Source organism: Sylvia atricapilla, chromosome 16 (assembly GCF_009819655.1).
Source record: "Sylvia atricapilla isolate bSylAtr1 chromosome 16, bSylAtr1.pri, whole genome shotgun sequence".
Lineage (NCBI taxonomy): Eukaryota > Metazoa > Chordata > Aves > Passeriformes > Sylviidae > Sylvia > Sylvia atricapilla.
The window spans coordinates 4,047,899-4,073,213 of record NC_089155.1 but is presented as its reverse complement, the minus strand read 5'-3'; the positions used below and the strand labels follow the sequence as shown (position 1 = coordinate 4,073,213).

Below are 25,315 nucleotides of genomic sequence, written 5' to 3'. Positions count from 1 at the left end.
CCATGGCCTGGCCAGGTCCAGGCAGGAGCTGTGCACAGAAGGAGTTAAATTGCCCAAGAGCTGCTCCTCACCTGTGAACTCGGGTCCAGCCAGAGGTTTTCCTGGCACAGATGTGTTCTCTGGAGGGCAGGGAAGCAGCAGCCAGGCACAGAATGCTGGAAAAACCCAGCCCTGACATCAGCAGCTCTCCAGCTTCACCCGAATTGTTTAATTTTGTTCAGCAGTGTGTGAGTTCTGGGCAGAGGAATGGGCCAAGGTCAGCACTGGTGTAAGGGGGGCATGGTTACCCTGGTGGCAGCAGCAGGGACACGTGCCTGTGGGATGTGTGTGCTCCCACACTCAGAAGTCCCTTCAGTGGCACTCAAGTGTCCCTCGGCAGGGGACATGGTGGGTGAGGGACAGGAGCTGCAGCAGGGGGTGACTGGCTGTGGGCACACGGGGCAGAGCAAGAGCAAACCTCACCCCTGACACATGGGGAGGGCGGGAGGCTAACCCTGCTGACACCTACCTGTCCCACCCACGTCATCAGGGTGACAACGGCTCACCGTGGTCATCTCTCCCGGGAGAGCCACAGGGCTCCACAGGCAGCTTGGCAGCTGCCCCAGGCAGCTGTGGTGTCTGATGTTGAATTTCCAGTGAGGACCTGCCCTACACTGGGATTTACTGGTGGGCTGTGTCCCTGTGCTTCCAGAGAATGTTTTCTCCTGTGCCAGGGCAGTCACCTGGGTACAGGTAGGGTGAACTGGGTTTCATCCCCTCAAAAGCATCTAAACCCCAAATCCTTTCCCAACAGCAGAAACACATGAATTAAACAGGTTTTGGGTAAATTTCTTCTGTGTTACAGGAGCCAAGCCTCTCAGCTCTGTTCCATTCCCTCTGTCTGCCAGTCCCAAAGTGCTCTGTCCCTGGGGTGATGGCAGAGCCCCCAGTAATCCCCAGCACACTGAATGCTGGCTGAGTGCTGCCCAGATGAGCTCAGGAGCTGTCCCCGTGTCCCAGAGCTGTGCCTGGCTGGCAGGCAGCGAGTACTGCACCCAAGGACTTGTTTCTGTTCTTACTCCTGTGCCCTTCACCTTTGCAGACGGAGGAACATCTGCATGCTCTGCTTCCCGAGGACACCCGGAGCCAGCAGCTGAATCCCTGCCCCAGCTGGAAGGAGAGGAGATTATTTTGGCTGGCTTATGTTCATGGCCTGGATGGAGCCCTCCTCCACTGCCCTGGGCAAGACAAAGGGTAAAAGCTGCTGGATGGCATGGTGCCACTGAGCCCTGGGGATGGTGAGGCCGTGCAGAAGGATCCCATGGAGGTCTCCCATTAGCGTTGGGCTGCTGAGCCTTCCTGGTGGGCTCCAGCCTGCCCAGCAGGGAGCCTGGTTTAATGGCACACACACAGGGGACTCGTGTGAGAGGGGAGGTGGCAGCTTTGCCTCCTCACCTGGCCCTGGGTGACACCCAGCCCTGCAGGGTCAGTGATCCTCACAGAGGGGCTAGGATGGACAAAACTGACCCAACATCACTTTGTCCATCATTATCTATCATCAGCTTAGGTGTTTAATGCATTTTAGCTGTTAAAAGGTTCCTTACAGGATCCTCCTGCTTTCTCTTCTTTAGATAGAAAGTGGTTTTTTAATTAAAGATGCCTTTTTTCCATGGAAATTGAAATCAAGTAATTTTGTTGATGACACCAAGATTTTCATTAAAGAAAATACAGCAGAAAATGTAAGTAAAGAAATGTAAAGAAAAAACTGACTAGAAAGCGTAAGTTAGCTGATGAAATTATTCTGAAATTTGACCATTTCAGTGGAAGCAGAGGCAAAGCTGGAGAAAAGAAAAACAAGGCACATTCTTAAAAGATGTCAATACTGATAGCTTGAGAATATTGGCTGAGAAAAAAATCAGGTTTGGACCTGAAGGAAGATAAAATTTCAAGCAAAATGCTGCTCCCCCTTCCTCATTACACACGAATCCAAGCACATCCGATGTTCCTGATGATCTCCCCCTGGAAGCTGAGGTGAGGGACGCATCCTATGGTGGCCAGCCCTTCTACTTCCCACAGGGAATGCTGCCCACAGCCTGGCTTTTATTTCCTTGCACCCATCATTGAAATTGCCCTAGAAGCTCTTTTCCTGCTGCTGCAGCTGCATGCAGGGAGATTTTGTGGGAAACTACAGTGACAGCAAAAAGCAACGGCTTTTTTTTTAATGAAGAGAGAGAAGGTATCAGCCCTTCTCCCAAGTCTCCTTCAGAGCTCAACCTCTGATCTCTCAAATCACCAGGCTTCCCATGTGTTTTTGTTTGCAGTCAATAGTGCTGCAAAGCACCAGCCTGGCTGCCCTGGCTGCAGCCCTCCAGGGTCCCCAAGGACACTGTAAAAATGAGCTTCTTCAGGGTCTGACCTGAACTAAATGCCAGTTTTGACCTTCCTCCAAACCACTGCACAGTGGACAAATTTCCAGCTGACTTGTAAAAAATTATTCAGAGCACCTGAGCTGCCTGCCTGAGGCTGTCATTTGCTCCTACCCACCACCTGCACCTCTTCCTCCCCACCCAAAGCTCTCCCTCCCACCTAAATTCTCACTCCTCGGCTATAGCTGGCAGGTGTTTCTTCATCTTTTGCAGCTGGGCAGCTTTTCCTGCTCTCTTTAAAGTGCTGCAGTGAGGCACCAGCAGTGGCACGATCACTCTGAGGAGTTGAGGGTGGTTTTGTTTAGGGGCTAAATGAACTGCTGCAGGAAACAAAGTTCTTCCCCTCTGGGTTTTAGGAAGGGGCTTTGGGCTCCTGGCCTAGAAGGGTGGGCTGGTGCAAGGAGGGGAAGTGTGGGGAATGAGAGGAACCTGTGCTCGGTGGTTGTGGACTGCTTCCCGTGCTTCAGGGCTCAGCCTCTGGGAGATGTGCTCCCAGGTATGTTCGATGACTTGCTTGTTTTCATGGAATTCTTTTTTTTTTTTTTTTTTTTTTTTTTTTTTTTCCAAAGTGCTTTAAGCTTTAGCCACCTGCTGTTTTCTTTGAGTTCTGCATGTAGATTTTCTCTAAAATTTTGAGGCTTGGTTGTTTCCAGCTTGCCCTGAGCTAGGGCTGCTTGGCTGGTTCCTGCTCTGTTTTGCAGTGTCCCTAGGGTGTAGGGAACAGGATCTGCAGGAGAAAATTGGACAAGCCAGGTGCTCTCCAGAGGGTGGTTAAGAAAGCTTCTTGAAATGCAGAAGTGCTTTAAAGTCTTTCCTAACCTCTTCCTGGACTTGCTGTAGTGTCTCAATCGGAATGAAAGTGGAGTTCAGTACTAGCTTGCAGCTAGCTCTTAGATCTGTAGCAGGGGAAAACTTGAGTCTTTTTTTCTCTCTCCAGTAAAAGCACGTGTTTGCAGGAATCCTCCTGCTCCTCTCTGAGCTGAAACTGGGGCATCTCCCCCTTCAGCTGTGAGCAGCCCCTGCGCTGGGTGGAAGCTGTTGGCTGCCTTTGGTGCCCCTCTCTCCACCCCTGCCCCTCCAAACTCTGTGCTCCCTCCAAATCATCACCTGCTGTCCCGGAGAGAGCCCTGCCAGGCCTCTCCCTGCTGGCAGCCAGCCCTTCCCAGAGCAGGAGAGGACGGGGGACTCGCTCCGAGGGGTTTGCAATGTAGGTTAGGCACGGGAGGCTGCCGAGAGCGGTGACATCAGGGAGGAGGGTGGGCGCAGCCCGCAGATGACGAGTCTATGAGGTTGTGTCTCCGTGCAAGGTACGCGTTGCATTAGTAATGTGTTTGTAGCAAATAACGCTGGGCTGGCATGGGAATGTGGGTCACCACTGCCAGAACTGTGCGAGGAACAGGGAGCTGCTCGTGCTGTGCTGGGAAGCAAACGTGTGTTACTGAGGGATGTGTGGTGGGGGAGGCTGAGCTGCAGTAACTGCTCTAAGTTGTAAGTAGTAGCTTTCTGTTGTGTGAGCGGGTTCTTCCTGCCGGGGGGGTGCCTGTGGCCGGGAGTTGGGGTGAAATGGTCTTTGAGGAGGGGGGAGTGGGGTGCAGGGGTTTGTGTTCCTGATGTGCAATAGTCATGTTATATTGGGGAACTCCTAGGCGTGATGCTGATGATCTCTGTGGTCCTGGCCATGCCTGGAGCATCCGTGCTGCACCAGCAGGCACGAGGAGGGATGCAGCCGGGCATGGATAACCAAGGATTCCTGCGTATCTCCGTGACCTATTTCTGCTTCTGTTGTTCAGTGTGTGCGCTCAGGAAATCTTTGTGCTTTAGGGGGGTAGGGTTTGCTAGTGATAAGGAAAAGCCTGCTTGACTGCTTGTGAGATTTAAACAAACCAACCTGGCTCTGAAGGTGGACTTGGGCTGGGGAAGGTGGCTCTGAACCTGAATAGAAAGTAATGTGGGATGTGCATACACACATCCTAAAAATGGGTATGGTCCTTCAGTGCCAGAGACTTTAACCTCAGAGCAAGTCCCTTTAATGAAGAAGCTGCCCTTGATCAGCAGGGACTTGTTGAGTGGCTCCACTTCCAGCAAAGAGGCAGTGGAGCAGAGCAGGGCTGGTGAAGGGAGGCACAAATGGGCTGCCAGGCTGGAAGGGGCTCCTGCAGGTTGCTAAAACAGGCTTAATTGGACTGAGTTAGGAATTTGTTCTGCATCTTTTGCTGCTAGTTAATACCTCCAAGGCACACAGATGTGTTCCCATTGGCTTGCCCATGTGCTCTCCAAGATGCCTAACCTGTGATATCTCCATCTCCGCCTGAATCGTTATTTCCCCTGAGTCTGGGATCAGAGCAGTGGCAGCAAGCTGGCCCTGAGACCAAACCCAAGCTTGTGGGGCTTCAGATTTGGAGGAAATGGGCTGTATCACCTGGTGGAGCTGCAGGCAGTGAGCAGGAGTGAGGTGTTAGGTTGGGTTGCTCTGGCAAGAGGCTCCTGAGCAGGGGTGGGAGCTTTCACTCCTCTGCCTATTGCTGCCATTTGCAGCTTGGGGCTTGTCCACACACACCTTTGTGCCCTGCGCAGCCTCCTCCAAACCTGGGTCATTCAGTGGGTGTTGTCTGCCCAGAGACAGCAGGAGAGGTGTCCCTCTGCTGTGGCCGTTCCTGTCTTGCAGCCTGTGAGACAAATGCAGCCCCGGGGCGGGTGCTGGATGACCTTCAGCAGCCCTGGGAGAGCCAGGCTGTCCGGAAAGGACTATGCCCAGTGGGAGGAGATGGGGCTTGATCTGTCTGGGTGCTGTCCCTGCTGGTGGTTGCCAGCTGGGACAGGATCTTGGACTTGCTGCAGGGCAAAGTATGGACAAGGTCAGCAACCCAGACCAGCCTGATGTTGTAAGTTCTCCCTCTGCATGTTTTGTGGGCTTTGCTTTCAATTCCTGCTTTGCTGTTCTTATCCATTCAGAAACTCTAAACCCACAGCTTAGTTTTTTGGCTGCTCATCAGAGCTGCCCCCAAATCCCAGATCTGCTGGTGGTGTCAGTTCAGGAGCTCTCAAGAGCCTCTCCCTGGCAGATCCAAAGATCCATGCAGGAAAGGCTCTGTTATGGGTTTGTTTGCCTCAAAACTGATGGTCCTACAAAATCCTTGCCCTGGGAGATGGGCTCTGGCAGTTGGTGCTGTCCATTCCTTGGTCTGTAGAAGTGCAATTCCCAGATGATTGCTTGCTTGAGTCTATAAAGCTCCTTCTTTTTAGATGAAGAGGGAAATACATGTTTCTGTGAATGTTTTGATTCTTTTTATCCCTTCAGTGGCAGGACTGAGGAGTAAAACTGAGCATTGAAATAATTTTGCTACCTACACCTAAATGGAACAAGGAACTCCTCTGTACAGGCTGCACTCCTTGGGCTTCCCTCTGGCTCAGCCTGTGCAGCAGGGAGCGGGCTCAGGGCTTCCTCCCTGTGAAGGGAGAGGTGATGATGATGAGTGGTGGCAACTGCCTACACAGCTGAGCAGCAGGGATGCTCTGTGGTGGGAATCCCCGCTTCTGGCACTGGCTATGTGTCCTTGGGCAAGTTACTCCTGTGATGTGTGTGTGCTGGCTTACCTCCTGCAGGCCTGAAAGGTTTCATTCACGTCCCTAATTACTCACAGAGCCCTGAATGAAAGGGACAGTGGATGTGCCAAGTGTGTGACGTATCCCAGTACAACCTCATCCTTGTAAACACTCTCCACAGAGGGGTGGCTTGGGAAGGCCTGACAGCAGTGGTTTAGCCTTAGTCCCCTCAGCCACCAGAGAAGGTGTCTGTTTTATGGCACTCATCCCTGTCCTGTGAGCTATTGAGGGCTCCTGGTGAGGCTGGGAGGGAAGATGTCCTGGTTCCTATAATTTCCTGGTTATTTTGGTATGTGAGTGGAAGGGGGAGGAGGGTGGCTGTGGAGGGAAGAGCAAGGTCAGTGAAGAACAAATGTGCCTCTGTGCACTTGTGATCACGCTGCCAGCTAATCGGCTTCGGTGCTCCAACTTTGCTCCCAGAACTCATCAAGCACGGCCGGGAGAGGATAGAACAGACCATCAAGGCCTCCGGCTCCAGGCTCTGCTCCTAGTGAGTATGACAGCCTCCCAGTGGGATGGGAGCCCTTTAACAGCTCAGCCTGATATCCCCTGGGCTGGCTGGCTGGTGGATGGAGCCGGCTGGCACCGGGCAGATGTGGGCAGTCCCTGATACAGCTGCTAGTATCTGCTGCTGCCTGGCAGCTCCTGCCATGCTCAGCCTGCCTGTGCCAGAGGGGTTTCTTTGGGGTGGCTGGGGGGCTGTGCCCGGGGGTGTGTGGGGCAGAGGGTGGGAGTACCCACAGGGGAGATGTGGGGAGGTTGGTGGGGTCTTTGGGCTCCCTTTTTGGGAGGGGTGGGGCAGAAGGTGGCTGTGGGGATTCAGAGCCTTGATGCAGTGTATGAGGGTGTGATGGGGCTGAGGGGGAGTCTAAGATCTTTGGGGTAGAGGAGAAGGGAGCAGAGCTGTTTTGTTCATAGTTTCTTCTTAATTCTGGCTTTTGCAAAGAGCATAGGAGAACCCTTAAAACCAAAGGGAGGAATCCCTGAGGCAAGGCTCGCCCATCCCCAATGATGCTCAGGCAGGGTAGGGTGGATCTGAACCAACAAGTGTTCAAGTCTGGTGTCTTCAGCCGCAGCAAAAGCTGCACCAGGCAGACAAGAGGTCTTTAATACCTCTGCTCACTGAGCCTGCCACAACAGCTCCTCTTCCCTGCAGTGTCAACAACCCTGAGCTGCCCTGGTCTGACCTGGCCTGGGGAGTGGCCTCTGGCTGCTGCCAGTCCCATGGGCTGTGGTGGCTGGACCTAGCTGGACTCTCCTGGCTGCCCTGTGGGGATACTCATTGGGCTGCAGCATCCCTGTGCAGTGGAGAGGGGGCTGCACCTTCCTTGAGAGGGGTCTGGCCATGGCCAGGAGAGCTGTGACTTTACCTGGCCTGGGGCTGTGTTGGTCCTTATGCCTTGTGCAGTTTCTGCTATTGCAAGTCAGGGGCTAATATTAGATATGCTTGTTCACCAGGAGCCCTGTTTCCCCAGTCTCCTGTCAGCACACACTGTTCCCTGCCTCCCCCCGAGTGCAGACACCCCATCCTTTGGGGATGGCAGTGCTGGGGAGCTCAGCTGAGCCCTCCTGTGATGGAAGGGGTGCATACGCTGGGGTTTGCACCGCTCCCTGGCAGGTTAATGGCGTGAAGCAGTTTCTCTGTCAGATTTTGTATTCAACACTGACTTCCTCTTCTTTTCCCAAGTGCTGAGCGAGTTGTTTTTTTAATGGATCGTTCTCGGAGCCCAGACAAAAGCACCCAGGTGAGATCATGGTTCTGAGCAAGCAAATCCTTACCTTTGGGACAAAGGGGGCTGGTGCCTTTACATGAAAAACAAGGAGAGCCTGTGTTAGCCTCGTGGGAGGCTTATTGCTGCCCCGTCCTGTGGGTGGTGCTGGGTGGAGAAAAACAGCAGAGAGGCTCTTTTGGACAAGGCATGATGTTCCCAGAGTCTGAGGAGGGTAAGATTCCTTGGGAACTGGAAAAGGAGGGAGAGTGCTCATCTGTATGTACCCCCTTGTCTTTGGGAAGAGGGAGGCTGCAGTTCTGTGGTGCTGGGTGTGCATAAGGCCATCTAAAGAGACCTTTAATGTTTGCAGAAGTGTCCACTGAGTCTCTTGCTGATGGGTGTTTATCAGTGGCTCTGTGTGAAGGATGCTGTGTTGAGGAAGGGAAAACCCAACCCACATCACAGTCCTCGTGGCTAAAATTCTTTTTATCTTCTCTAGCCTTCAACACCAACTGACAACATCAACCTCGGACCTTCTGCTAACCCCAAGTAAGCTCCCTGCACAGCCAGGTAGGGTGAGGAGAGTGAACAGGTCTGGCAGGGGGATGCAGATGGTCCCTGTGTGTCACAGGGTGGTGTCTGCAGGAGTCTGGACAATTACATTTCTTGGCCTTTAACACCACATGTGTCACCAGTGCATCAACTTCCAAGGCTGAGCTGTAGCTGGTACTTGTTATAATCATCCTCTCCTGACCATGTCTGTAGCCCTTGTCCCTTTTCTTTGGAAACATAGTAAGGGAAGTTCTTCCTTGTCACTGCTGCATTCCTGACTATCCTCAGAAACAGGGATAAACTGTGTCCCCTGTAAAGGCATCACTTTGTCCTCACTGTGCTGTCACCGCTGCTGCCTCCAGCCTGTGGGTTGCTGAGAGTTTGCTCATCCTCTGCAGGTGCACTGACACACACAGTGTGAATCCTGAGCCGCCTGGGAGCGAGGGTCACCCACCAGCGCCCTTTAATCCCTTTCACAAACACTCGTTTTTCCAAGCAGGAACTCTGCTTAGATTGTGGTGTTACTGTTGCGTGTGTCTCTCCCAGAAACATTAACTTGTTTCATTCTTGCCCAACAGTGCCAAGCCAACAGACTTTGACTTCCTGAAGGTTATTGGCAAAGGAAGCTTTGGAAAAGTAAGTGGGATTGTGCAGGTGGGCTGCAGCTGTTTGGAGACAGTTTGGAAGGAAATTGTGATGCTGAAGGAGTGTTCTGGCTGTGTCCTTGGCTTGCACCTCTCCTGAGGTGGTGGGACTGAGATTAATAAGACCTGAGATACTGTTATTAAGAGTCCATTCTAACTTCAAGATCCTTCAAGCTCTCTAAAGACTGAAAAGTGAGGGGTTTTATGTGTAGGGTGATGATCAAGCAGAGCTTGATTTGAAATAAGTTTCAAACTTATTCAGCAAAAGATCTCCAGAGAAACCTTGGAGGCAGCCAGGGTTTGCTTTAAATGGGTCTGGCCCCAAATGCCCCAAAACTATTTTCTATTGGGTGTCTAGAGGATATATGTGGAGATATTGAATGCTTTTCCTCTGGCAATGAAAAAATGCTGGGAATTGAGAGGGCTGGAGCTTGGTCCTTAAAACCCTGTACCTGGCCCTCTGAAGGAGTTGTCACCGTGTATAATCACTCAGGAGTGTTGAGCTAAGGAGAAAACACTGACCAAGGTGAGACAGATAGCTGTGACCAGGACCTTCTGTTGCAGGTTCTCCTGGCCAAACGCAAGTGTGACGGGACTTTCTATGCAGTCAAAGTCTTGCATAAGAAAACCATCCTCAAGAAAAAGGAGGTGTGTCTGCTCTCCTGGAAATTGTGGTGGGTGTATGGATTCTCTGGGTAATGAAGTTGGGACACCTGGCATTCAGGTAGGCAGTTCTCACATTAAACATGGATTTGCCTGTGCCATGAGAACAAAAGAACAGAGATTAGTTAGGTCAGATAGGAGGGAGTGTTTCTCTTTTGGGGGCTGGAAGTGACCCTTGTGGGCTCCCAGCTTCCACCTGTTGTCAAAGCAGCAATGAGTCCTTAGGGCAGGCTGGGCTGGATCCTTGCCTGAAACCTTGATGCCTTGTCTGCTTTTTGATAGCAAAACCACATCATGGCAGAACGCAACGTGCTCCTGAAAAATGTCAAGCACCCCTTCCTTGTGGGACTCCACTACTCCTTCCAGACCTCGGAGAAGCTTTACTTTGTGCTTGACTATGTAAATGGAGGAGAGGTGAGTGAACTTACAGGCTTTGTTTTAATCCTTCTTGGTCCTTCACAAACATGCTGCTTTATTTAAAACGATTTCTTGTCAGAAGATAATGATGTCAAGGGACGATGTTTTGACTGCTGGCAAGGAGCAGCCAGGAATACCTGGTGGGATACCAGATATCCTCACACATAAATCAAGTGAAGATCTTGCTGGCTATGACCTGAGTCAGATGGTTCCCAAAGTAAAGGTTCTGAGAAAAGCAGTATTGGGGCATTTTAAAATCCTATAGAGAATATGGGAAATATTTGTGTTGGTGAACCCCCCTGTGGGCCAGCTCTGGATCCATGTCTAGTGCTCAGGGGTGATGCCATTGCAAGACATTTCTGGACTTTTTCTGTCCTGTAGGAGTTTACCTTTCTCAGCTGTCTTTCTGTGCTATCTCAGACTGACTGGGAGGTGTTGTTAAGGTGGATATCTTACCCAAATCAAGTTCATGTTGGGGACCTTTGCATGTTCCATGTCTCATGGCCATACTACCACTGTAATCAGCCTGTGGGTTGTAGTAAGCCCAGGAGCTTAACCAGGTCAGCAGATGATGGGGGGGGGGGGGGGGGGGGGGGGTTGAGAATTAATAATTAATTTTTGTGAATGATGAGGTAAAGAAATAAAACAATTTCTAAAAATATGTTTGGATTGCTTACATTCACTTGGCTTCGGCTTATTTCATGCTGTGCATGTGCTACCTGCTGCAAATCACTTTTCACTTACGTAGCTGACTTTCAGCCTTGCTCCAGATTAGCCTTCATTTGTTTAGAGACATGATCAACCCTCTCACCTTCCCGTAGCTCTTCTTCCACTTGCAAAGGGAGCGCTGTTTCCGTGAGCCCCGGGCACGGTTCTACGCTGCAGAAGTCGCCAGTGCCATTGGGTACCTGCATTCCCTAAACATCATCTACAGGTAAGGCAGGGGCACCACGCCTGCCCAGGCAGGGGGTGTGGTGATGGGAGGGAAAGGGATTCACTGGGGCAGTGAAATGGAGTAGCTGAAGGATGCCCTACCCCAGATGAGACTGTGCTGCTGGCACTTTACCCTGCAAGAGGGTCTGCCCAGGACCTGACAGGCAATAAATCACTCTTTCCCCTTCCCAGTATCAGTCTGAGGGTGTTAAGTTTAAAGACATGAAACAAACCTGGCTCAAGAAGTAAGAAGTCATCTCTCAGCAACAATTTATGCATGGAAATGCAGGCTAACACCTGATCCTGTGTTAAAGCAGCCTATTTATGTTTGCATGCACGTATACTGGTGGGAGTCTGCAATTTGGGAAGGTCTTGGTGATCTGGATGGGGACACTTTGTTAGCTCCTGTTCTTAGCTGATGCTGTTTCATATCCATGTTTCTTAAATATCTGGCCAAATCTGCTCAAACAGCACTTTGTCTTGCAGGGACTTAAAGCCTGAGAACATCCTCCTGGATTGCCAGGTATATTCACAGCTTGGGCTGTCTTCCTGCTGGCTTCAAACGCATTGGGACCACAAGCATAGGGCTGTGGCTCTGCAAGTTGAGCTATAGCTGACAGGATGGCGTGGGTTTTGTCTGCCTGCCCCACTGCACTTCTGTGCAGATCCTGGAGGGATGAGTGGGCTTGCCCCTGAAGAATTGTGTGGTTTGGGGACCCTTGGCTGATTCCCAGAAGCTGGGACCTCTCCTGTGGGCAGGGATCAGGGAGGAGACACGCAGGTCACTGCTGTAACTCTACTGGTGACTGTCGCATAAATTGGCTCTGGGATAAAGCAGCAGAAAATCACAGCAGTGCTGGGTCTCTTCATGGCTATCTAGCTGTAGACAAATAAAAAATAAGAACGAATCTCGACTTTATCATTTTTTTTTATGGACTCCAGTACCTGTACTATAGGATGAATTTAAGGGGAGGGAAGGGAGGCAGATGAGCAGTGGGGAACTAAAACCCAAATGAGAATTAATTCTTAGGCAAATCTTTGGAGATCTTGTCTCCTCTCCAGAATGAGTGAGACAAGCTAAAATTTCCCTTTTTTTTTTTTTAAGGGACACATAGTATTGACGGACTTTGGACTCTGCAAAGAAGGAATGGAGCAAGAGGAGACAACTTCCACCTTTTGTGGCACTCCTGAGGTACTCCACGTGCTGGAGCTTTGCTGTGACCTGGGCAGTGGAAACCTTCAGGCACATGGTGCTCTGGGTCTAGGCTTATGTGACACTTCAAAAAATTATGGGGTGTCTGAGGCTGTCAGCCTGAAGGTGGAGTTCAGATAAGACTTCCCTAGAGCTGTCTCTGCTGGATATCTGTAGCAACAAAGAAATTTTGGAGTATTAATGAGCTGTTGGGGCAGGGGTTCCTGCACTTGAAAATGGCTTGTGAAAATAGGTGTGGAGGTGGAGACAACCTTGTCCCTAGGAGCAGGATGTTTACCTGCTCAGAGACCCCAGAGGGGCAGAACAAGGAGCCTGCTGGTACTGGCATGCACAGGACCTTGCTGTGCTCTCCTGTGTGTCCTTGGTGCACGCAGGAGCTGCAGAATGTCCTGCACAGAGGAGAGGACCAGGCTCCCCACTGGAATGCAAACACTGCTCCAAGAGAGGAAATGCCTTTCCTCCAATGCACTGCAACTGGGTTTTGCAAAAACCTATTTCCAGTCTGGCTTCTTGAAGGCTTTTTTGCCTGCTTCTTACTGAGCCTGGGGATTTTGGTGGCATGTCAGCCTAGGTAATATACCTGTCCTGGTGCTTTCTCCAGGCAGCTTAACAAAGGGGCTGTAAACAGAACACCTTTCAGTATTCAGCACAAGTGGGGAGGAAATTCCTTCCTTTTTCAGTGAGATGTCACTTATGCAATAGCACAGCATGAGCCAAGCAGGAATGTCTGAGCTTTGGTTTCTAGTTTTGGTGTGTGTTGGTGTTTTCCTGTTTTAGACAGCCTGATAGTACACAGAGGTAACTCTGGGAAATTGTTCTGCAGATTGCTCCAGTTCTTGCCTGTTGCTCCTCGATGGTGGCTTTTGGTAGTTTTGCTGCTTTGGACAGATTTACTGGGCCTGAAAACTTCAACTTTTTAAAAAATACAGGAGCCTTTTAGAGGTGTGATCTGTCACAGTGAGACAGGATTGCTGGCTGAATTGTGGCACGTGGTAAATGCTTGTAGAAGTCCTCTCAAGGAAGAGACCACCCTGTAGCCTGTAAGGGCATTTTGAGGGCTTTGGTAGGTGTCTCTCAACCCCATTGCTCCAAAGCAAGTGCAGAGTTTATTAGATAATGCTAGAAAATTCATCTGTTTGACTCCAAATGCATTTGCTCAACTTGAGCTGCAGCCAGGTTTGGGACTAAGAAGGGCAAAGCTCTTCCTTTATAATTTAACTCCAATGTTTCCTTCAGTACCTGGCTCCTGAGGTGCTAAAGAAGCAGCCCTATGACAGGACAGTAGACTGGTGGTGCCTCGGAGCTGTCCTCTATGAAATGCTCTTTGGACTGGTAAGTTTGGAAATGGAGTGGTTTACTTTACATAGTGGAAATTTTATTTGCAAAAGCTGTGGTGTCAGGTTGGTCTGGTGTTCACAAGTTGATAGGACAAATCCTGAATTAATGATCTGGTTTAATCCTACCACTGCCCTTTTGAGCAGAGGTGTGGCAAGTCTCTCTCATCTACTCACTGCAAGGCTCATTTTGACCTGCAATGTGTGGCTCCTTCTGGTAGCTCATGTTTTACCTGGCTGCTTCTCCTCTCTTTCAAATTAGCCTCCTTTTTACAGCCGGGATGTGTCTCAGATGTATGACAACATTCTGCACAAGCCACTGCAGATCCAAGGGACCAAGACTGTGGCAGCTTGTGACATCCTTCAGGGACTTCTCCACAAGGACCAGAAGAGGAGGCTGGGTGCCAAAACAGATTTTGTAGGTGGCCTTCACTATGAGCAGGAGGGAGGATGGCTGGGAACATTTCTATTCTGAGCATTTCTTTCATAACAGCACTGCCTTGGAAAAACCTTCCCACACAGTCTGTCCCTTCAGCCTCCTACAAGGGACACATGGGGTTGACTTGGATTTCCAAAGGGAGAAGGGTGGTGGCCAGCTAAGGACACCAGTGTGTGAAGGGTCATTTCCCCTCAGGGGATTCCTGGATTAGGACCCTCATGCATTAAGGATTTGTGGATATGGGGTAACTTCAAGTCTGTCTTAAACCACTTAAAAGCTGTGAGACCAGGTGGTGGAAAAGGAGGGTTGGCAGAAGACTTACTCTTCCTTCCTGCTTTCTGTACAGCTTGAGATCAAGAGCCATGTATTCTTCAGCCCAATAAACTGGGATGATTTATATCACAAGAGGATTACTCCTCCATTCAACCCCAATGTGGTAAGTAGGTAATTCTGTCTGTTTTACAGAAGAGATCCTCTCCAGATCTCTCATGCTGACACGGAGGGTTCTGAGGTGTGGGTTGGGGCCTGCAGATGCAGTGGTGATTGCTCTTTTGGAAGAGCAGCTGCCTTGGGCTGTCTGAACATAAGGATCTGCTTTGGCTCTGCTCACTCCATGACTCTGTGTCCCTGCTCCTTGTTTTAGGCTGGCCCAGCTGATCTGAGACACTTTGATCCTGAGTTCACCCAAGAAGCCATCTCTGCCTCCATCACCCGCACGCCTGACCTAGCAGCCAGCAGCTCCAGTGCCTCAGATGCATTTTTAGGATTTTCATATGCACCAACTGAAGAGGACATTTAAGTTTTACAAAGGCTTTGTGAAGCCATATTTTAAATGAATGGGTTTTATGTTTATTTCCCTTTTTTCCTTTTGAGAGGATTGTTACTGTCCTTTGCTCATGGTTTAAGGAAATTGGCACTAACACACTAACTGGCTGGGATGGAACAGCACTCTCAATTTTTGCTGTTTGGTGGATTTTCTCCCTAAATGAATGTTTCCCTGCCAGGGAAAGTGGGACACTGACTATGATTTTCCATGAGTGTCTTGTGCTACTTGGCAGAATTGAATTCACTCTGTGGTTGTATTTATGGTTGAGGTATGTGGCATCATTCACATCAACAGCCATGTCCCTGTAACTGGACACTATTCTTTTTTTTTTTTTTTCCTTGTGGATTTGCTCAGCTGCATCCAATGTCTTTCCCCAAGCCATCAACAGAAAAGGAAACTCTTCACATCACCATGAACAGTGACTTCCTTCCTTTAAGTGAACTCTGTCACTCAGCTGCTTGTCCTGGGCTGAGTGAAAAACTGTTCATCAGTTATTGCTCCAAAGGCAGCTGCAGCTCTCTAAGTCCTGAACTGCACTGTGGAATTTTTATGGTAGTCTGATCCTCTTCTAAGTGAGTGGATCATCTTTCTGGTCCAGGATTGGGATGCTACTGAAGCAACAATGAGGCTGAGAGGGAGGAGCCAATGTGTAGGAGGAAAATCCCAGATCAAAGATGGGGTGGGGAAAGAGGCTGACTTGGTTGGAAAAATAAAATTAACTTTATAGCTGAACTCTGGTTGGGGGATGATTTCATAGCATGTGCTTGACTTGCCCCAAGCACACCAACACTACTGTGATGAGCACAGGGCAGTGAACAGCAAGTGGTGGCCATGCTCCAGCACTCACCTGAAAATGCCCATCACTGATGTGGAACAGTTATTTATTCTGCCTTAATTTAAATGCTGGTGTATTCATTGAATGTCACTTGCCATATTTTTGTTTTAAGTTGTTGTGTGCTGGTGCTGTGGGGAGCAGAGGGGTTTGGAGCAGCACGGGGATACACGAGGGGCTTCCTAAATGTTGTGTGATGCTCAATGCTGTGGGGAACCTTGTGCTGGTGCAACTGTGTCTTTTGGTTTTGTTTTTTTTTTAATCAGGCTCTATCTTGTATATGCTGAAGTCATTGGAAATATGACATGGTTTATATTAAAGTTGCAAACACTGCTGTGCTTCTCTGGTTGTCCTGGATAAGAGGGGAAGGAGGCTGTTTGCTTTGTGCTGGGCCTGAGACTGTGGGGCTGCATACAGAAAGTCACTAACACTGCTGGGTTTAATTTAAAGAAGAATCCCCTCGTTCAAGCTGATCACAGAATCACGGAAGGGTTGATGATCTTTAAAGGCTATGGGCAAGAAAGCCGTCTAGTCTCAGATTGCTCTAAGCCCCATCCAGCTTAGATGAGGTTGAACACTTCCAGCGATCCAGGGCTGCTCTGGGCACCCTGTGCCAGGGCCTCCTCACCCTCAGAGGGAAGGCCCTGCAGCTGTCAGGACGGAAATTTCAGACAAACCAAAGCAAACCAAACGCCCAGACACGCCAAGAGCGGCTTCAGCCGGGCCCCGGCCGCCGCGGGCTGAGGGCGGGCGGCAGCGCACGGCCTGTCCCCGCCCCGCCGCCCCCCGGCCGCCGCAGTGGTACCGCCCCGCCGCTTTCCCCGGCGGGGAGCGGAGCCAACCACTGCGGCGACCTCTGCACTCTCGGGGGGGGAGCAGCACCCGCGCATGCGTCCGGCCGGAGCGTTGCTAGGGCGCGCGTGGGGACGGGGACACGGCGGCGACACGGCGGGGACCCGCGGGCGGCCGGAGCGCTGGGCTTGGCCGCCGCTCCCCGGAGCCCTCCGGCAGCCCCGGGGGAGCCTATGGAGAGCGGCCCGCGCAATGCCATAGTGTTCAACGCCTCCAAGGGCGAGAGCTTCACGCCGGCCGGCGGCTACAAGGCCCTGCGGAAGAGGCTGCGCGGCAGCTGGAAGGTGCAGAGGTGAGGGGCGGCTCTCGGGCCGCGGAGGGGCTGTGGGGGCCGCCTTGGCTTCCCGAGCGGCCTTTGGGGATGTGTCTCTTGAGCTGAGGTCGCTCTCTCGCGTTGGTTGCGCCCTGTTGCATCTCCTGCCGCTGTGGGATGCTGTGCGTGGTTCTTGGGAGCTACAGCTCACCTGTGGAGTCCGTCTCGATTTGGAGTTTGGGACGAAAGGAAAACAGGGGTTTTGTAGAAGGTACTGTTTATCCCACCGCTGCGAAATGGCACGGCATGGAGCTGTTTGGGAAAGGACTTCAGGGGAAGGCTCTTCCCCAGAGGGTGCTGGCAGTGCCCAGGCTCCCCAGGGAATGGGCACGGCCCCGAGGCTGCCAGAGCTCCAGGAGTGTTTGGACAGCGCTGCCAGGGGTGCCCAGGGTGGGGTTGTTGGGGTCTGTGCAGGGCCAGGGGCTGGGCGGGGTCATCCTGGGGGTGCCTTCCAACCCATCTCATTCTATGAAAGGTGGCCGGACCAAAAAGAAGAAAAAAAAAAGAATAACAGGAAGCTCCTCAGGTGCGAAGTTTAATAGCAGCTGTGACAGCTTGCAGCAGTTCTGGATCTGCCACCGTGCCTTGTCATAGGAGCGTTACTGTTTAGAGGGTTGACATTTGTAAGGATTATTTTTGCTCAAGTTGTCAGCTTTAAACCCAGATAAAAGGATGCGAAGTGACTGAAGTGATTTGCTTTGTGTTCATTTGCCAGTCCTTTATTAAAAAATAAAGAAAAAAAGGAAAAAGTGGTGGTTCAGGACTATATCCAAGAATAATGTGTGTCTTTATTAATCTGTTTATAGCTTAAAAGATGAGATCACGTCTGAGAGACTGTTTGGGGTGAAATTGTGGATTACTGCAGGACCTAGAGAGAAGTTCAGTGCTGATGAGGTGAGAAGTCAATAATTGTTTTAAAGTTTGCTTAAGTAGAAAAGAACAAGACAGAAGACTTTGCTGTAATGCTGCTTTAAATGAATTCATATAAATGGGAATCTCAACATTTTTCTTATAGGATCAAGTTAAATGCAAGCAGTCAAAATAATTTCTCTCCCCTTGTCTCAATATAACTTCATGCAGTTTTGTGTGTGGTTTCTCATATTTGTTTTTTTTTTTTTTTTCCTGGATCTTTGTTGATTTCTAGTTTTCTGCTCTGAAGAAATTCCTGGAGGATGGTGGGGCCATCCTGGTGATGCTGAGAGAAGGTGGAGAGTCCCAGAATGGCACAAATATTAACTTCTTGTTAGAAGAATATGGGATCATTTTCAATAATGGTAATGAGGCTCACTGCTACCTTTAGTCATCAATTTGCAGCAAAATTGAAAAATGAGGTTCAGCCTTTGTGGATACAAGCCAAACAGATCTTTCTCACAAAATATCTTTTGATCTAGAAGTCTTTTTTCTTTAAATCTACATGCATGTGGAGCACAGCAAAGGCTTTCCATAGATAAGAGTACATGGGCAATTTAGCCATTTCTATTCCTTTGCTGTGGTTGTTGGTTTTAATTTACTAAAAAAACATAGTTCTAAGGAAATTGATTAAAAAGCCCTTGATTTAAAACATCTTCCACACATTTTAAAGGATTGAATTACTTAATGATCACCCTGAATAAGAAGTGGCACATTTCTTTAGCATACCAATAAAATGTCGTTCATTAGTTTTGTGCTGCCAGTGTGGGAAAAAACTCCAACAACCCAAGGCAAGTGTGTCTCAGTAAAATATTTGGGGTCTTTGGTGGCTTTTTTTTTTTTTTTTTTTTTTAATCAGTAGGATTTAATTCATCAAGTGTTTGGAAGATGTATTAAAAAATGGAGTTGTAAAAGTTGATCAGGCCGTTTTAACTAGATCATATTTTTGTCTCTTTTGCTTTGCAGAAAATGGTGATGTGCCTAAATTTTTGTATTTTTGTTTGAATTTGCAAACATATTCCTATCCTAAATCTGTTCTGTGCAAAAGGAAACAGTAGTGAAGGCTGATTTCAATTCTTTAGGTAGCCAAATGCCAGCTTTGTGGTGTTAGAAGCAAACACCCAGGGAATCCAGGAGCTAAACTAATTTTTCTTTGCTAAATCTAACACACTGATCAGCTAAGATGCAAATTTCTATACTTTTTTCTTTTTTCAAGATGCTGTGGTACGAAATGTGTATTACAAGTACCACCACCCAAAAGAAGCACTAATCTCTGATGGAGTTTTGAACAGGTAAATATTCGGGGGTTGTGAATCTTCACAGTAAACTCCTGTGATCTGGATTGTTTTCAGTAAGGTTTGTTTTTCAATATCTCGTAGGGGAATCAGTGAAGCTGCCAAGAAAACAGTGCTTGAGACAACAGATGAAGATGGCAGGGGCCATGACTCACAGTAAGTGTTTTCTCTGAGGAAACTGCTGTGAAAATACAGAGAACACCTCAGAATTGGCAGGTTTGTGGTTAGCAGCAGTACACTGTGCTTATGGTGAGGTTTTCTAATGCATTTCTTATGTTCTTATGCTTCTTAGGTTATATCTGCAAAGGAGAATCTTTTTAGTAGAGCTTGGTAACCCCCTGAAGGAGCAGGAGGGATAGGTTTGGAAAGGAATTACTGTTCTCATGACCAGATCTTTTTTTGCCTCTAGTCTGTGGGTTTCAGTTTGAGTTCTGTGAATCTGTCCATCCTGCCTGGTGCATGCAGGTGCTTATGGAATTTCTGTGTTTCCTGCAGAGCTCTCACCTTTGTTTACCCTTTTGGAGCCACACTGAATGTGATGAAGCCAGCAGTGGCAGTTCTGTCCACAGGGTCTGTTTGCTTCCCACTCAACAGGCCTATCCTGGCTTTCTATCAGCATGAGGTATGAGCTGCCTGGGGCACTGCCTGCATTCCCCCTGCCCCACACAGAAATTCTGAGTAGATCTTTCAGGCATTCTTACAAACTCACCTCAGTTTTTGAGGTATCTCCAAACTCCACATGAGCCCAGCAACTCCTTAAGTTTTTTATGAGAAACTTCTTTCCATGGGGTTCAGAGGAGAATTAATGAGGTGGTCAGCAAAGATTACATATTTTTTTGGCTGACTGGTGGATATCTTTAGCTCTTCAAGGTTTTGGGCTTTTTTTCTGCTGTTTTAGTAATAATTTAATAAGTAATATTATCTTTAGCTTTGTAAGTACAACATATTGCATTAAAAAAGAAGCCTCTCACCTTGGAACCAGTAGATTTTTTGTATGTTGTCTCTTACTCATCCAGTCCTGTTAATTTATAAAAATAAATTCAGAAATGTAGTAGTAAAGAGTTACAGGCACAGGATTGATATTGTTAATGAATGTGAACAAGTTAACACAGTTTTTTTACTATGTAGTCAAGTAATGCAGTGCAATAACAATTGCCTCTAAAACTGTGATTTGGAAGGAATTTTTGCTATATTGTATTCTTTGTTGGTAGAGTAAAGGTGGAAAGATGGCAGCACTGGGATCTTCCCACATGTTCAATGACCAGTATTTAGATAAAGAAGAAAATGGTAAGATCATGGTAAGTTGGAGTTGTTTGGGAGTTGTTTTTGTTTTGCTTTTAAAACACCCTGTTATATCTTCACAACATTTGCAAAGCACTCCAGGCTTCATTTTAGAGCAAGACAGCTATGAAATGGATTCAGTATGGGGATTCTAAGCCAATAGTAACAGATATTCTTTGATTTATTATCTTCTTTTTAATCTTTTTCACGGTATGTTATTTAAGAGATTTAATACGAATATTTAAGCATAGTATGAGATTACTTGGATCCTCCTGAAAGTAACTGAGTTTTGCCTGTCCCCAGGATGTGCTTTTCCAGTGGCTCACAACATCAGATATCAACTTAAACCAGATGGATATGGAGGACCCTGAGGTAAGAGAGATCCATCACAAGGAGGCAAAGAGCAGTGGGATCTGGCAGCACTGATTCTGGCACACCATGTGTTTAGCACAGAGGGGTTTAACAGCAAGATGTGTGCTGCTGTTGTTGCAGCACCTTTATTAATGGCCTAGGATTGCACAGACAGATGGCTTAGGTGTAAAAATTAATGGTACAGCTCAGCCTCAGGTAGTTATTCATTATCAGTTATAATTTGTGAAAGTCTCTTTCCATTTTGCCCATGTTTATGAGATGGACTGATCCAGTGTAATGAGTTTGAGCTTCACTCTGAGCCCTCAGACAAGAGGAATGTGCAGGGAGGAAAGGCAGATTTTCTGTATGTGTGCAGGGATCAACCTGTTTGTCTGTTTTAGCTGTGTACAAATGCTGTTTTTCTTTGGAGATATCTGTATGTGATAAAGTTGTATACTCTGTGTGCATAAAAAAAACATCAGTTTGGCACAGTTGTTTAGTAAGCTGGCTGTTTTAATTTTAAAGAATTAACAGAAACCCAAATAAAGCATCCATTTGTTGGGGAACTTTACAGCTGAGAGAAGAGTTAGCCCAGTTACTGGTCTAGTGAGCTGCATTGCAAAGGGCCATACCTGGTAAAGACTGAAATAATTATTTCTAAGTGAGTTTTTTGGGTGAGATATAAGGTAGAAAGAGGCTATGGGAATGGGTTGGCCGTTTCAGATGACGGAGGTGTGTGTCTGTGTGTCCAGATTTCAGACTACACCGTGCTCCCAGACACAGCCGCGCTCTCCGAGCAGCTGCGGGTCTGCCTGCAGGAAGGAGAGGAGAACCCGAGAGACTTCACAAAGCTGTTTGATACATCCCTTTATCAGCTGGACACAACTGCCCTCCCTTCAGTTATCAAGTCAGCAGCTGTAATTTTCTTATTACTTATTTATTTATTCCATTCGGTGTTCTGCATTTTCTGTTTGTGCTTAACTGCGTCTCCTGAAGAGCAGGAAGGACTGAGCTGTAGGCAGCATTTTGAATAGGGCTATACCAGCAGATAGTTTTGTACAGTGCAGCAGTGATGTTTTCTCTTGTTTGTCCTAGATGTAGTTTCTGGCCTTCTTTTCTCCTTTTTTTTCTGACTACATAAAATTCATTGGTCTGATATTTTGAGAACTGCAGTCTGCAGTGAAGTTGGGCACTTTCTGGAGTGGTAACTTAGGGCTGCTTGTTTTTCCACTTTTGAATTACTCGGCATTTCCTGAAAGCTGCATTTCACTCACCTTTGCATTTCCTGGTAATTGTGTTTTGAGGTTTATCAGCTGCTCACTTTTACCAGTTCTGTGTCACTAACAGCTTTGTCCATCATTACTCCCCTGTCACCCAGATCATGTCTGAACACAGTGCATAGTGGCAGCTCAACACATTCCATGGAACTCCACCCTGCTGGGGACACTCTTTCTTCCTACTCTGTATTCCTTATATTTTCACTAGTTATAAATTCACAAGAGGATCTCCCTTCAGACCCCATAACAAATGCTTTTTTTTTTAATAACTTTCAGTTATTGACTTCCTTACAAACTGTTTTGAAATCCCAGTTGTGGTAGTATTGTGCTGGATCACCTTTTTCTTCATCCACATTCATTTTTTTAATCATCTTACATATTCACCTATCATTATCTTCCTCTGTCACGACTTTAATTTTCTCACTGTAGAAGTTATTTATTATTGATTACTTCTCTGAGGTCCTTATAAAATGGACATCCCTTTTTTTTTGTGCTGTTACAATGCAAAACTTTGATGCTGGTGTGTTCACAAAAATCATCTCCATAGCCTGCTAATGGAAATAGATGTGGTATCATTTTTTCCCTCATAGTTTGGGTTTTTCTGTGCTGCAGAGCTTATGAAGAACTGAATGTGCAACATGAACCCCTCCAACTCATTCAGCCTGAATTTGAGACTCCACTTCCTGTCCTCCAGCCAGCTGTGAGTAGTTTTCTTGTTTGTACAGTACAGGGAGAGCTCTTCTCCGTAAAGGTTGGACTTGATAATCTTCGATGTCTATTCCAATCTTAATGAGTCTCTATTTCATTTCATTTGTTCCATGCAAAACCTCTGTGTGTCATTTCCATAGTTCTGTAAAAGAAGTAGTGGGGAATGCTGTAGTAATAATTAGTCACTTGGGAGTTGACTACACTGGGGAGACCATCTTTTAGGAAAGAGCACTTATTTACAGTTCTAATTTATTAAAAGAGCTTCAAAATGTAGTGTGTGGTACCAAAACAGAATCCTTAATTGAGTAGCTATTCCCAGTCCTGAGAGGTGCTGGCTCAGCCTTCCCTGTGAGAACAGGATGTGGTATTTCAGAAAGCAGTGGTGGTGTAAGTTTTGCAGCTAGGGAGGAGCCAGCCTGTCCTGCTCTGCCTCCATCTCTCAGATCCTCAGGGGAAGCAGAAAGTGGAGCATTAGTCTTGTACAGCAGGAGCTGATCAAACTTTTACCAGCAGTGTTTGGGCTGACAGCAACAACATGAGCTATGGGGGTGTTAAACTCATTTCAGAAGGCAGGAATCTGTGAGTATCTGAATTAATGCCATCATTGTTCCATCTTTCTTTACCCTGGCCACTGAGAAAGCATCACTGGGATCCTTTAGAGCTGCAGGGGTGCAACTGAAAGTGCATTCCCTCTCATTCACTGCTTTTTAAAAACTAAACTCCAACTTGTGACATAAATGGTGCTGCATGAAACAGAAAATACTCTGACCAGAACTGATGTCAGTATATTTTCAGGGTGAGCTGTTAGGGCCAGTTTAGTTCCTCAACTCTCAGCCATCACCTGGGTCTCATGGAGCAAAACTGAAACTGCAAATAAGAATGTCTAGTTGTGCTGCTGGATGATAATTCTGGCACACGTGTGACTAAACTCTTTTTGAATATTCAGTTATTTTTACAACATAAAAACGGAATTTTCAAATAAAAAAGCCACCCTTTGGTGGCTTTGGAGTTGCTTTTGACTTTCTAAAGGGTTTCATCAAGTTCAATATAAGTTCAAAACTGTTGTCTTAGAAATCTGTAAAGTGAAAGAAAAATATTTGGCAATCAACCATGCTGTTTTTTCTCTTCAAGGTTTTCCCACCTGCTTTCAGAGAATTGCCTCCTCCTGCTCTGGAACTGTTTGACTTGGATGAAACTTTTTCCTCTGAGAAAGCACGTCTTGCAGAGATCACAAACAAATGTAAGCAGAGCAGATTTATATAAAAACATACACATTTATATAAAAAGTCCAATTATTTAGAGGAAAATAGTTATATTTAATTTTAAATTTTAAATCATGGACCTCAGTTGGGAAAATCTACTGCTCTTATCCTGATCTAAGGAACTGAAAGGCTTTGGAAATTGATAGTGTGACTTTATGTACCACGGCATTATATTTTGTCTGTTACATGAGGTTTTATCATGCCTCTGCCTGGTGTTTCCTATGTTGTGCATTAATTGCTCTCTGCAGTCTTGCTGATGAATTTCACATCGTTTTTATGCTTTGAAGTTAGAATGTTAAGATTATTCTAAACACCTAAAGAAGATGAGCAGGTACTGGCTGCCAGAATACATCATGGCTAGTCCAATGAGCTTGGTTATGGGACTGAACCTCCCAGGATGCCAATGGAAATGGAGATTCAGAGCAGGTTTCTGGCCAGATGTGGTCCAGAGGTGTGTGATACTCACCTGTCTCCTTCCCTGGCTGCTCGTTCAGGCACTGATGATGACCTGGAGTTCTACGTGCGGAAATGCGGCGACATCCTGGGGGTGACCAGTGAACTCCCTAAGGACAAGCAAGATGCCAAATATATCCTGGAGCACATCTTCTTCCAAGTGGTGGAGTTTAAGAAACTGAATCAGGTATTTTTAACAACATTACAAGTTGGTAGTAGCAGTAGTGAGAGTGGTGTGTGTCACTGTAGCAGCTACACTTACCACAGGCAAGAGGTGATTAAGACGCTAGCTGTGCAATAAATGAGACCAGTGGAGAGTACTTATGACTGTTAATCTCCCTAAAACATGTAGTGCTCAATTTATTAAGTCTCCCATTTATTTTAATTGGGGGATTAGTACATGCAAGTTTGTAATTGCAGCTAAATCCAGTTCATTACTGATGCCTGAGTGAGAGCAGGGAGTCCTCAGGAGTGGCCAGTGCTGCAGCGCAGAGGTGACACCAGCATTGTTCCTCAGGAGCTGCACTGAGATACAGCTGTGCTGAAAGAATTCTTCAGAGCAGATTTGAGGCTTCAAAGAGTGTTTGGAGCATATTGGCAGAGCAGCAGTTTGTACAAACAAGAATTGCCTGTTCACATGTAATCTAGTTAAGCCAAAATATTACAGTTCTACCCTGTTGATAAAGCTCTTTTTTCTTCTTTTTTTGCTTCTTCTTCCCTCACTTAAGGAACACGATACTGACCCAAGTGAAGCTGGATTCCAGAATGGTACCTGAGACCTGGCTTTCCTCAGTTTGAGATAGACCTTTTAGGGAAAATATATTTTTCCATTTTTAAAGCCTCTCTTTTCAGTGTATTGGTTGGGACTGTCTCAGTAGTTCACTGGATACTTGGAGCATTTATGTGTGGTAGATCAAATAATTAATGCCTTCTAGGGAACTGCTTGTATTTCACAAGCACTTTCCAAAGAATTTCTTATTTTTCTACTCCTTTATTGAAACTGTAATTTTTTAATATATTAAAAAAAATATACCAAGAAAA

At 47.3% G+C, this 25,315-nt stretch overlaps 2 protein-coding genes across 4 annotated transcripts; both read left to right on the top strand.

The window, feature by feature from the left end:
* Window positions 1-1,090: 1,090 nt before the first annotated feature.
* On the top strand, window positions 1,091-15,906 carry SGK2 (serum/glucocorticoid regulated kinase 2). Of its 3 annotated transcripts, none has more exons than XM_066330570.1 (14): window positions 1,091-1,233; window positions 6,429-6,498; window positions 7,696-7,753; window positions 8,220-8,269; window positions 8,851-8,908; window positions 9,481-9,564; window positions 9,862-9,993; window positions 10,818-10,930; window positions 11,416-11,452; window positions 12,035-12,121; window positions 13,379-13,474; window positions 13,739-13,894; window positions 14,262-14,351; window positions 14,559-15,906. In XM_066330570.1, the coding sequence occupies exons 1-14, from the start codon at window positions 1,182-1,184 to the stop codon at window positions 14,712-14,714; spliced, it is 1,239 nt and encodes a 412-aa protein (XP_066186667.1). In that variant the 5' UTR covers window positions 1,091-1,181; the 3' UTR covers window positions 14,715-15,906. The 3 variants fall into 3 exon arrangements, with proteins under 3 accessions (XP_066186667.1, XP_066186666.1, XP_066186668.1); XM_066330569.1 differs by lacking the exon at window positions 1,091-1,233 and adding an exon at window positions 2,663-2,901; XM_066330571.1 differs by lacking the exon at window positions 1,091-1,233 and adding an exon at window positions 5,214-5,287.
* Window positions 15,907-16,480: 574 nt separating this feature from the next.
* IFT52 (intraflagellar transport 52) lies at window positions 16,481-25,315 on the top strand. The gene is made up of 13 exons (XM_066330572.1): window positions 16,481-16,717; window positions 17,545-17,632; window positions 17,883-18,012; window positions 18,864-18,939; window positions 19,027-19,098; window positions 19,438-19,564; window positions 20,154-20,240; window positions 20,527-20,595; window positions 21,327-21,481; window positions 22,464-22,551; window positions 23,691-23,799; window positions 24,316-24,461; window positions 25,003-25,315. Exons 1-13 carry the CDS (start codon window positions 16,599-16,601, stop codon window positions 25,048-25,050), a joined length of 1,314 nt encoding a protein of 437 aa, XP_066186669.1. The 5' UTR covers window positions 16,481-16,598; the 3' UTR covers window positions 25,051-25,315.

Bases quoted from the DNA above. Each gene is read 5' to 3' on its own strand.
- SGK2 (XM_066330569.1), top strand. From the start codon at position 2,718: ATGAACTGCTGCAGGAAACAAAGTTCTTCCCCTCTGGGTTTTAGGAAG. The intron at 2,902-6,428 runs GTATGTTCGATG...CTTTGCTCCCAG, and splicing joins TCTGGGAGATGTGCTCCCAG to AACTCATCAAGCACGGCCGG. The intron at 9,994-10,817 runs GTGAGTGAACTT...ACCTTCCCGTAG, and splicing joins ACTATGTAAATGGAGGAGAG to CTCTTCTTCCACTTGCAAAG.
- IFT52 (XM_066330572.1), top strand. From the start codon at position 16,599: ATGGAGAGCGGCCCGCGCAATGCCATAGTGTTCAACGCCTCCAAGGGC. The intron at 17,633-17,882 runs GTGAGAAGTCAA...GTTGATTTCTAG, and splicing joins AGAAGTTCAGTGCTGATGAG to TTTTCTGCTCTGAAGAAATT. The intron at 23,800-24,315 runs GTAAGCAGAGCA...CTGCTCGTTCAG, and splicing joins TGCAGAGATCACAAACAAAT to GCACTGATGATGACCTGGAG.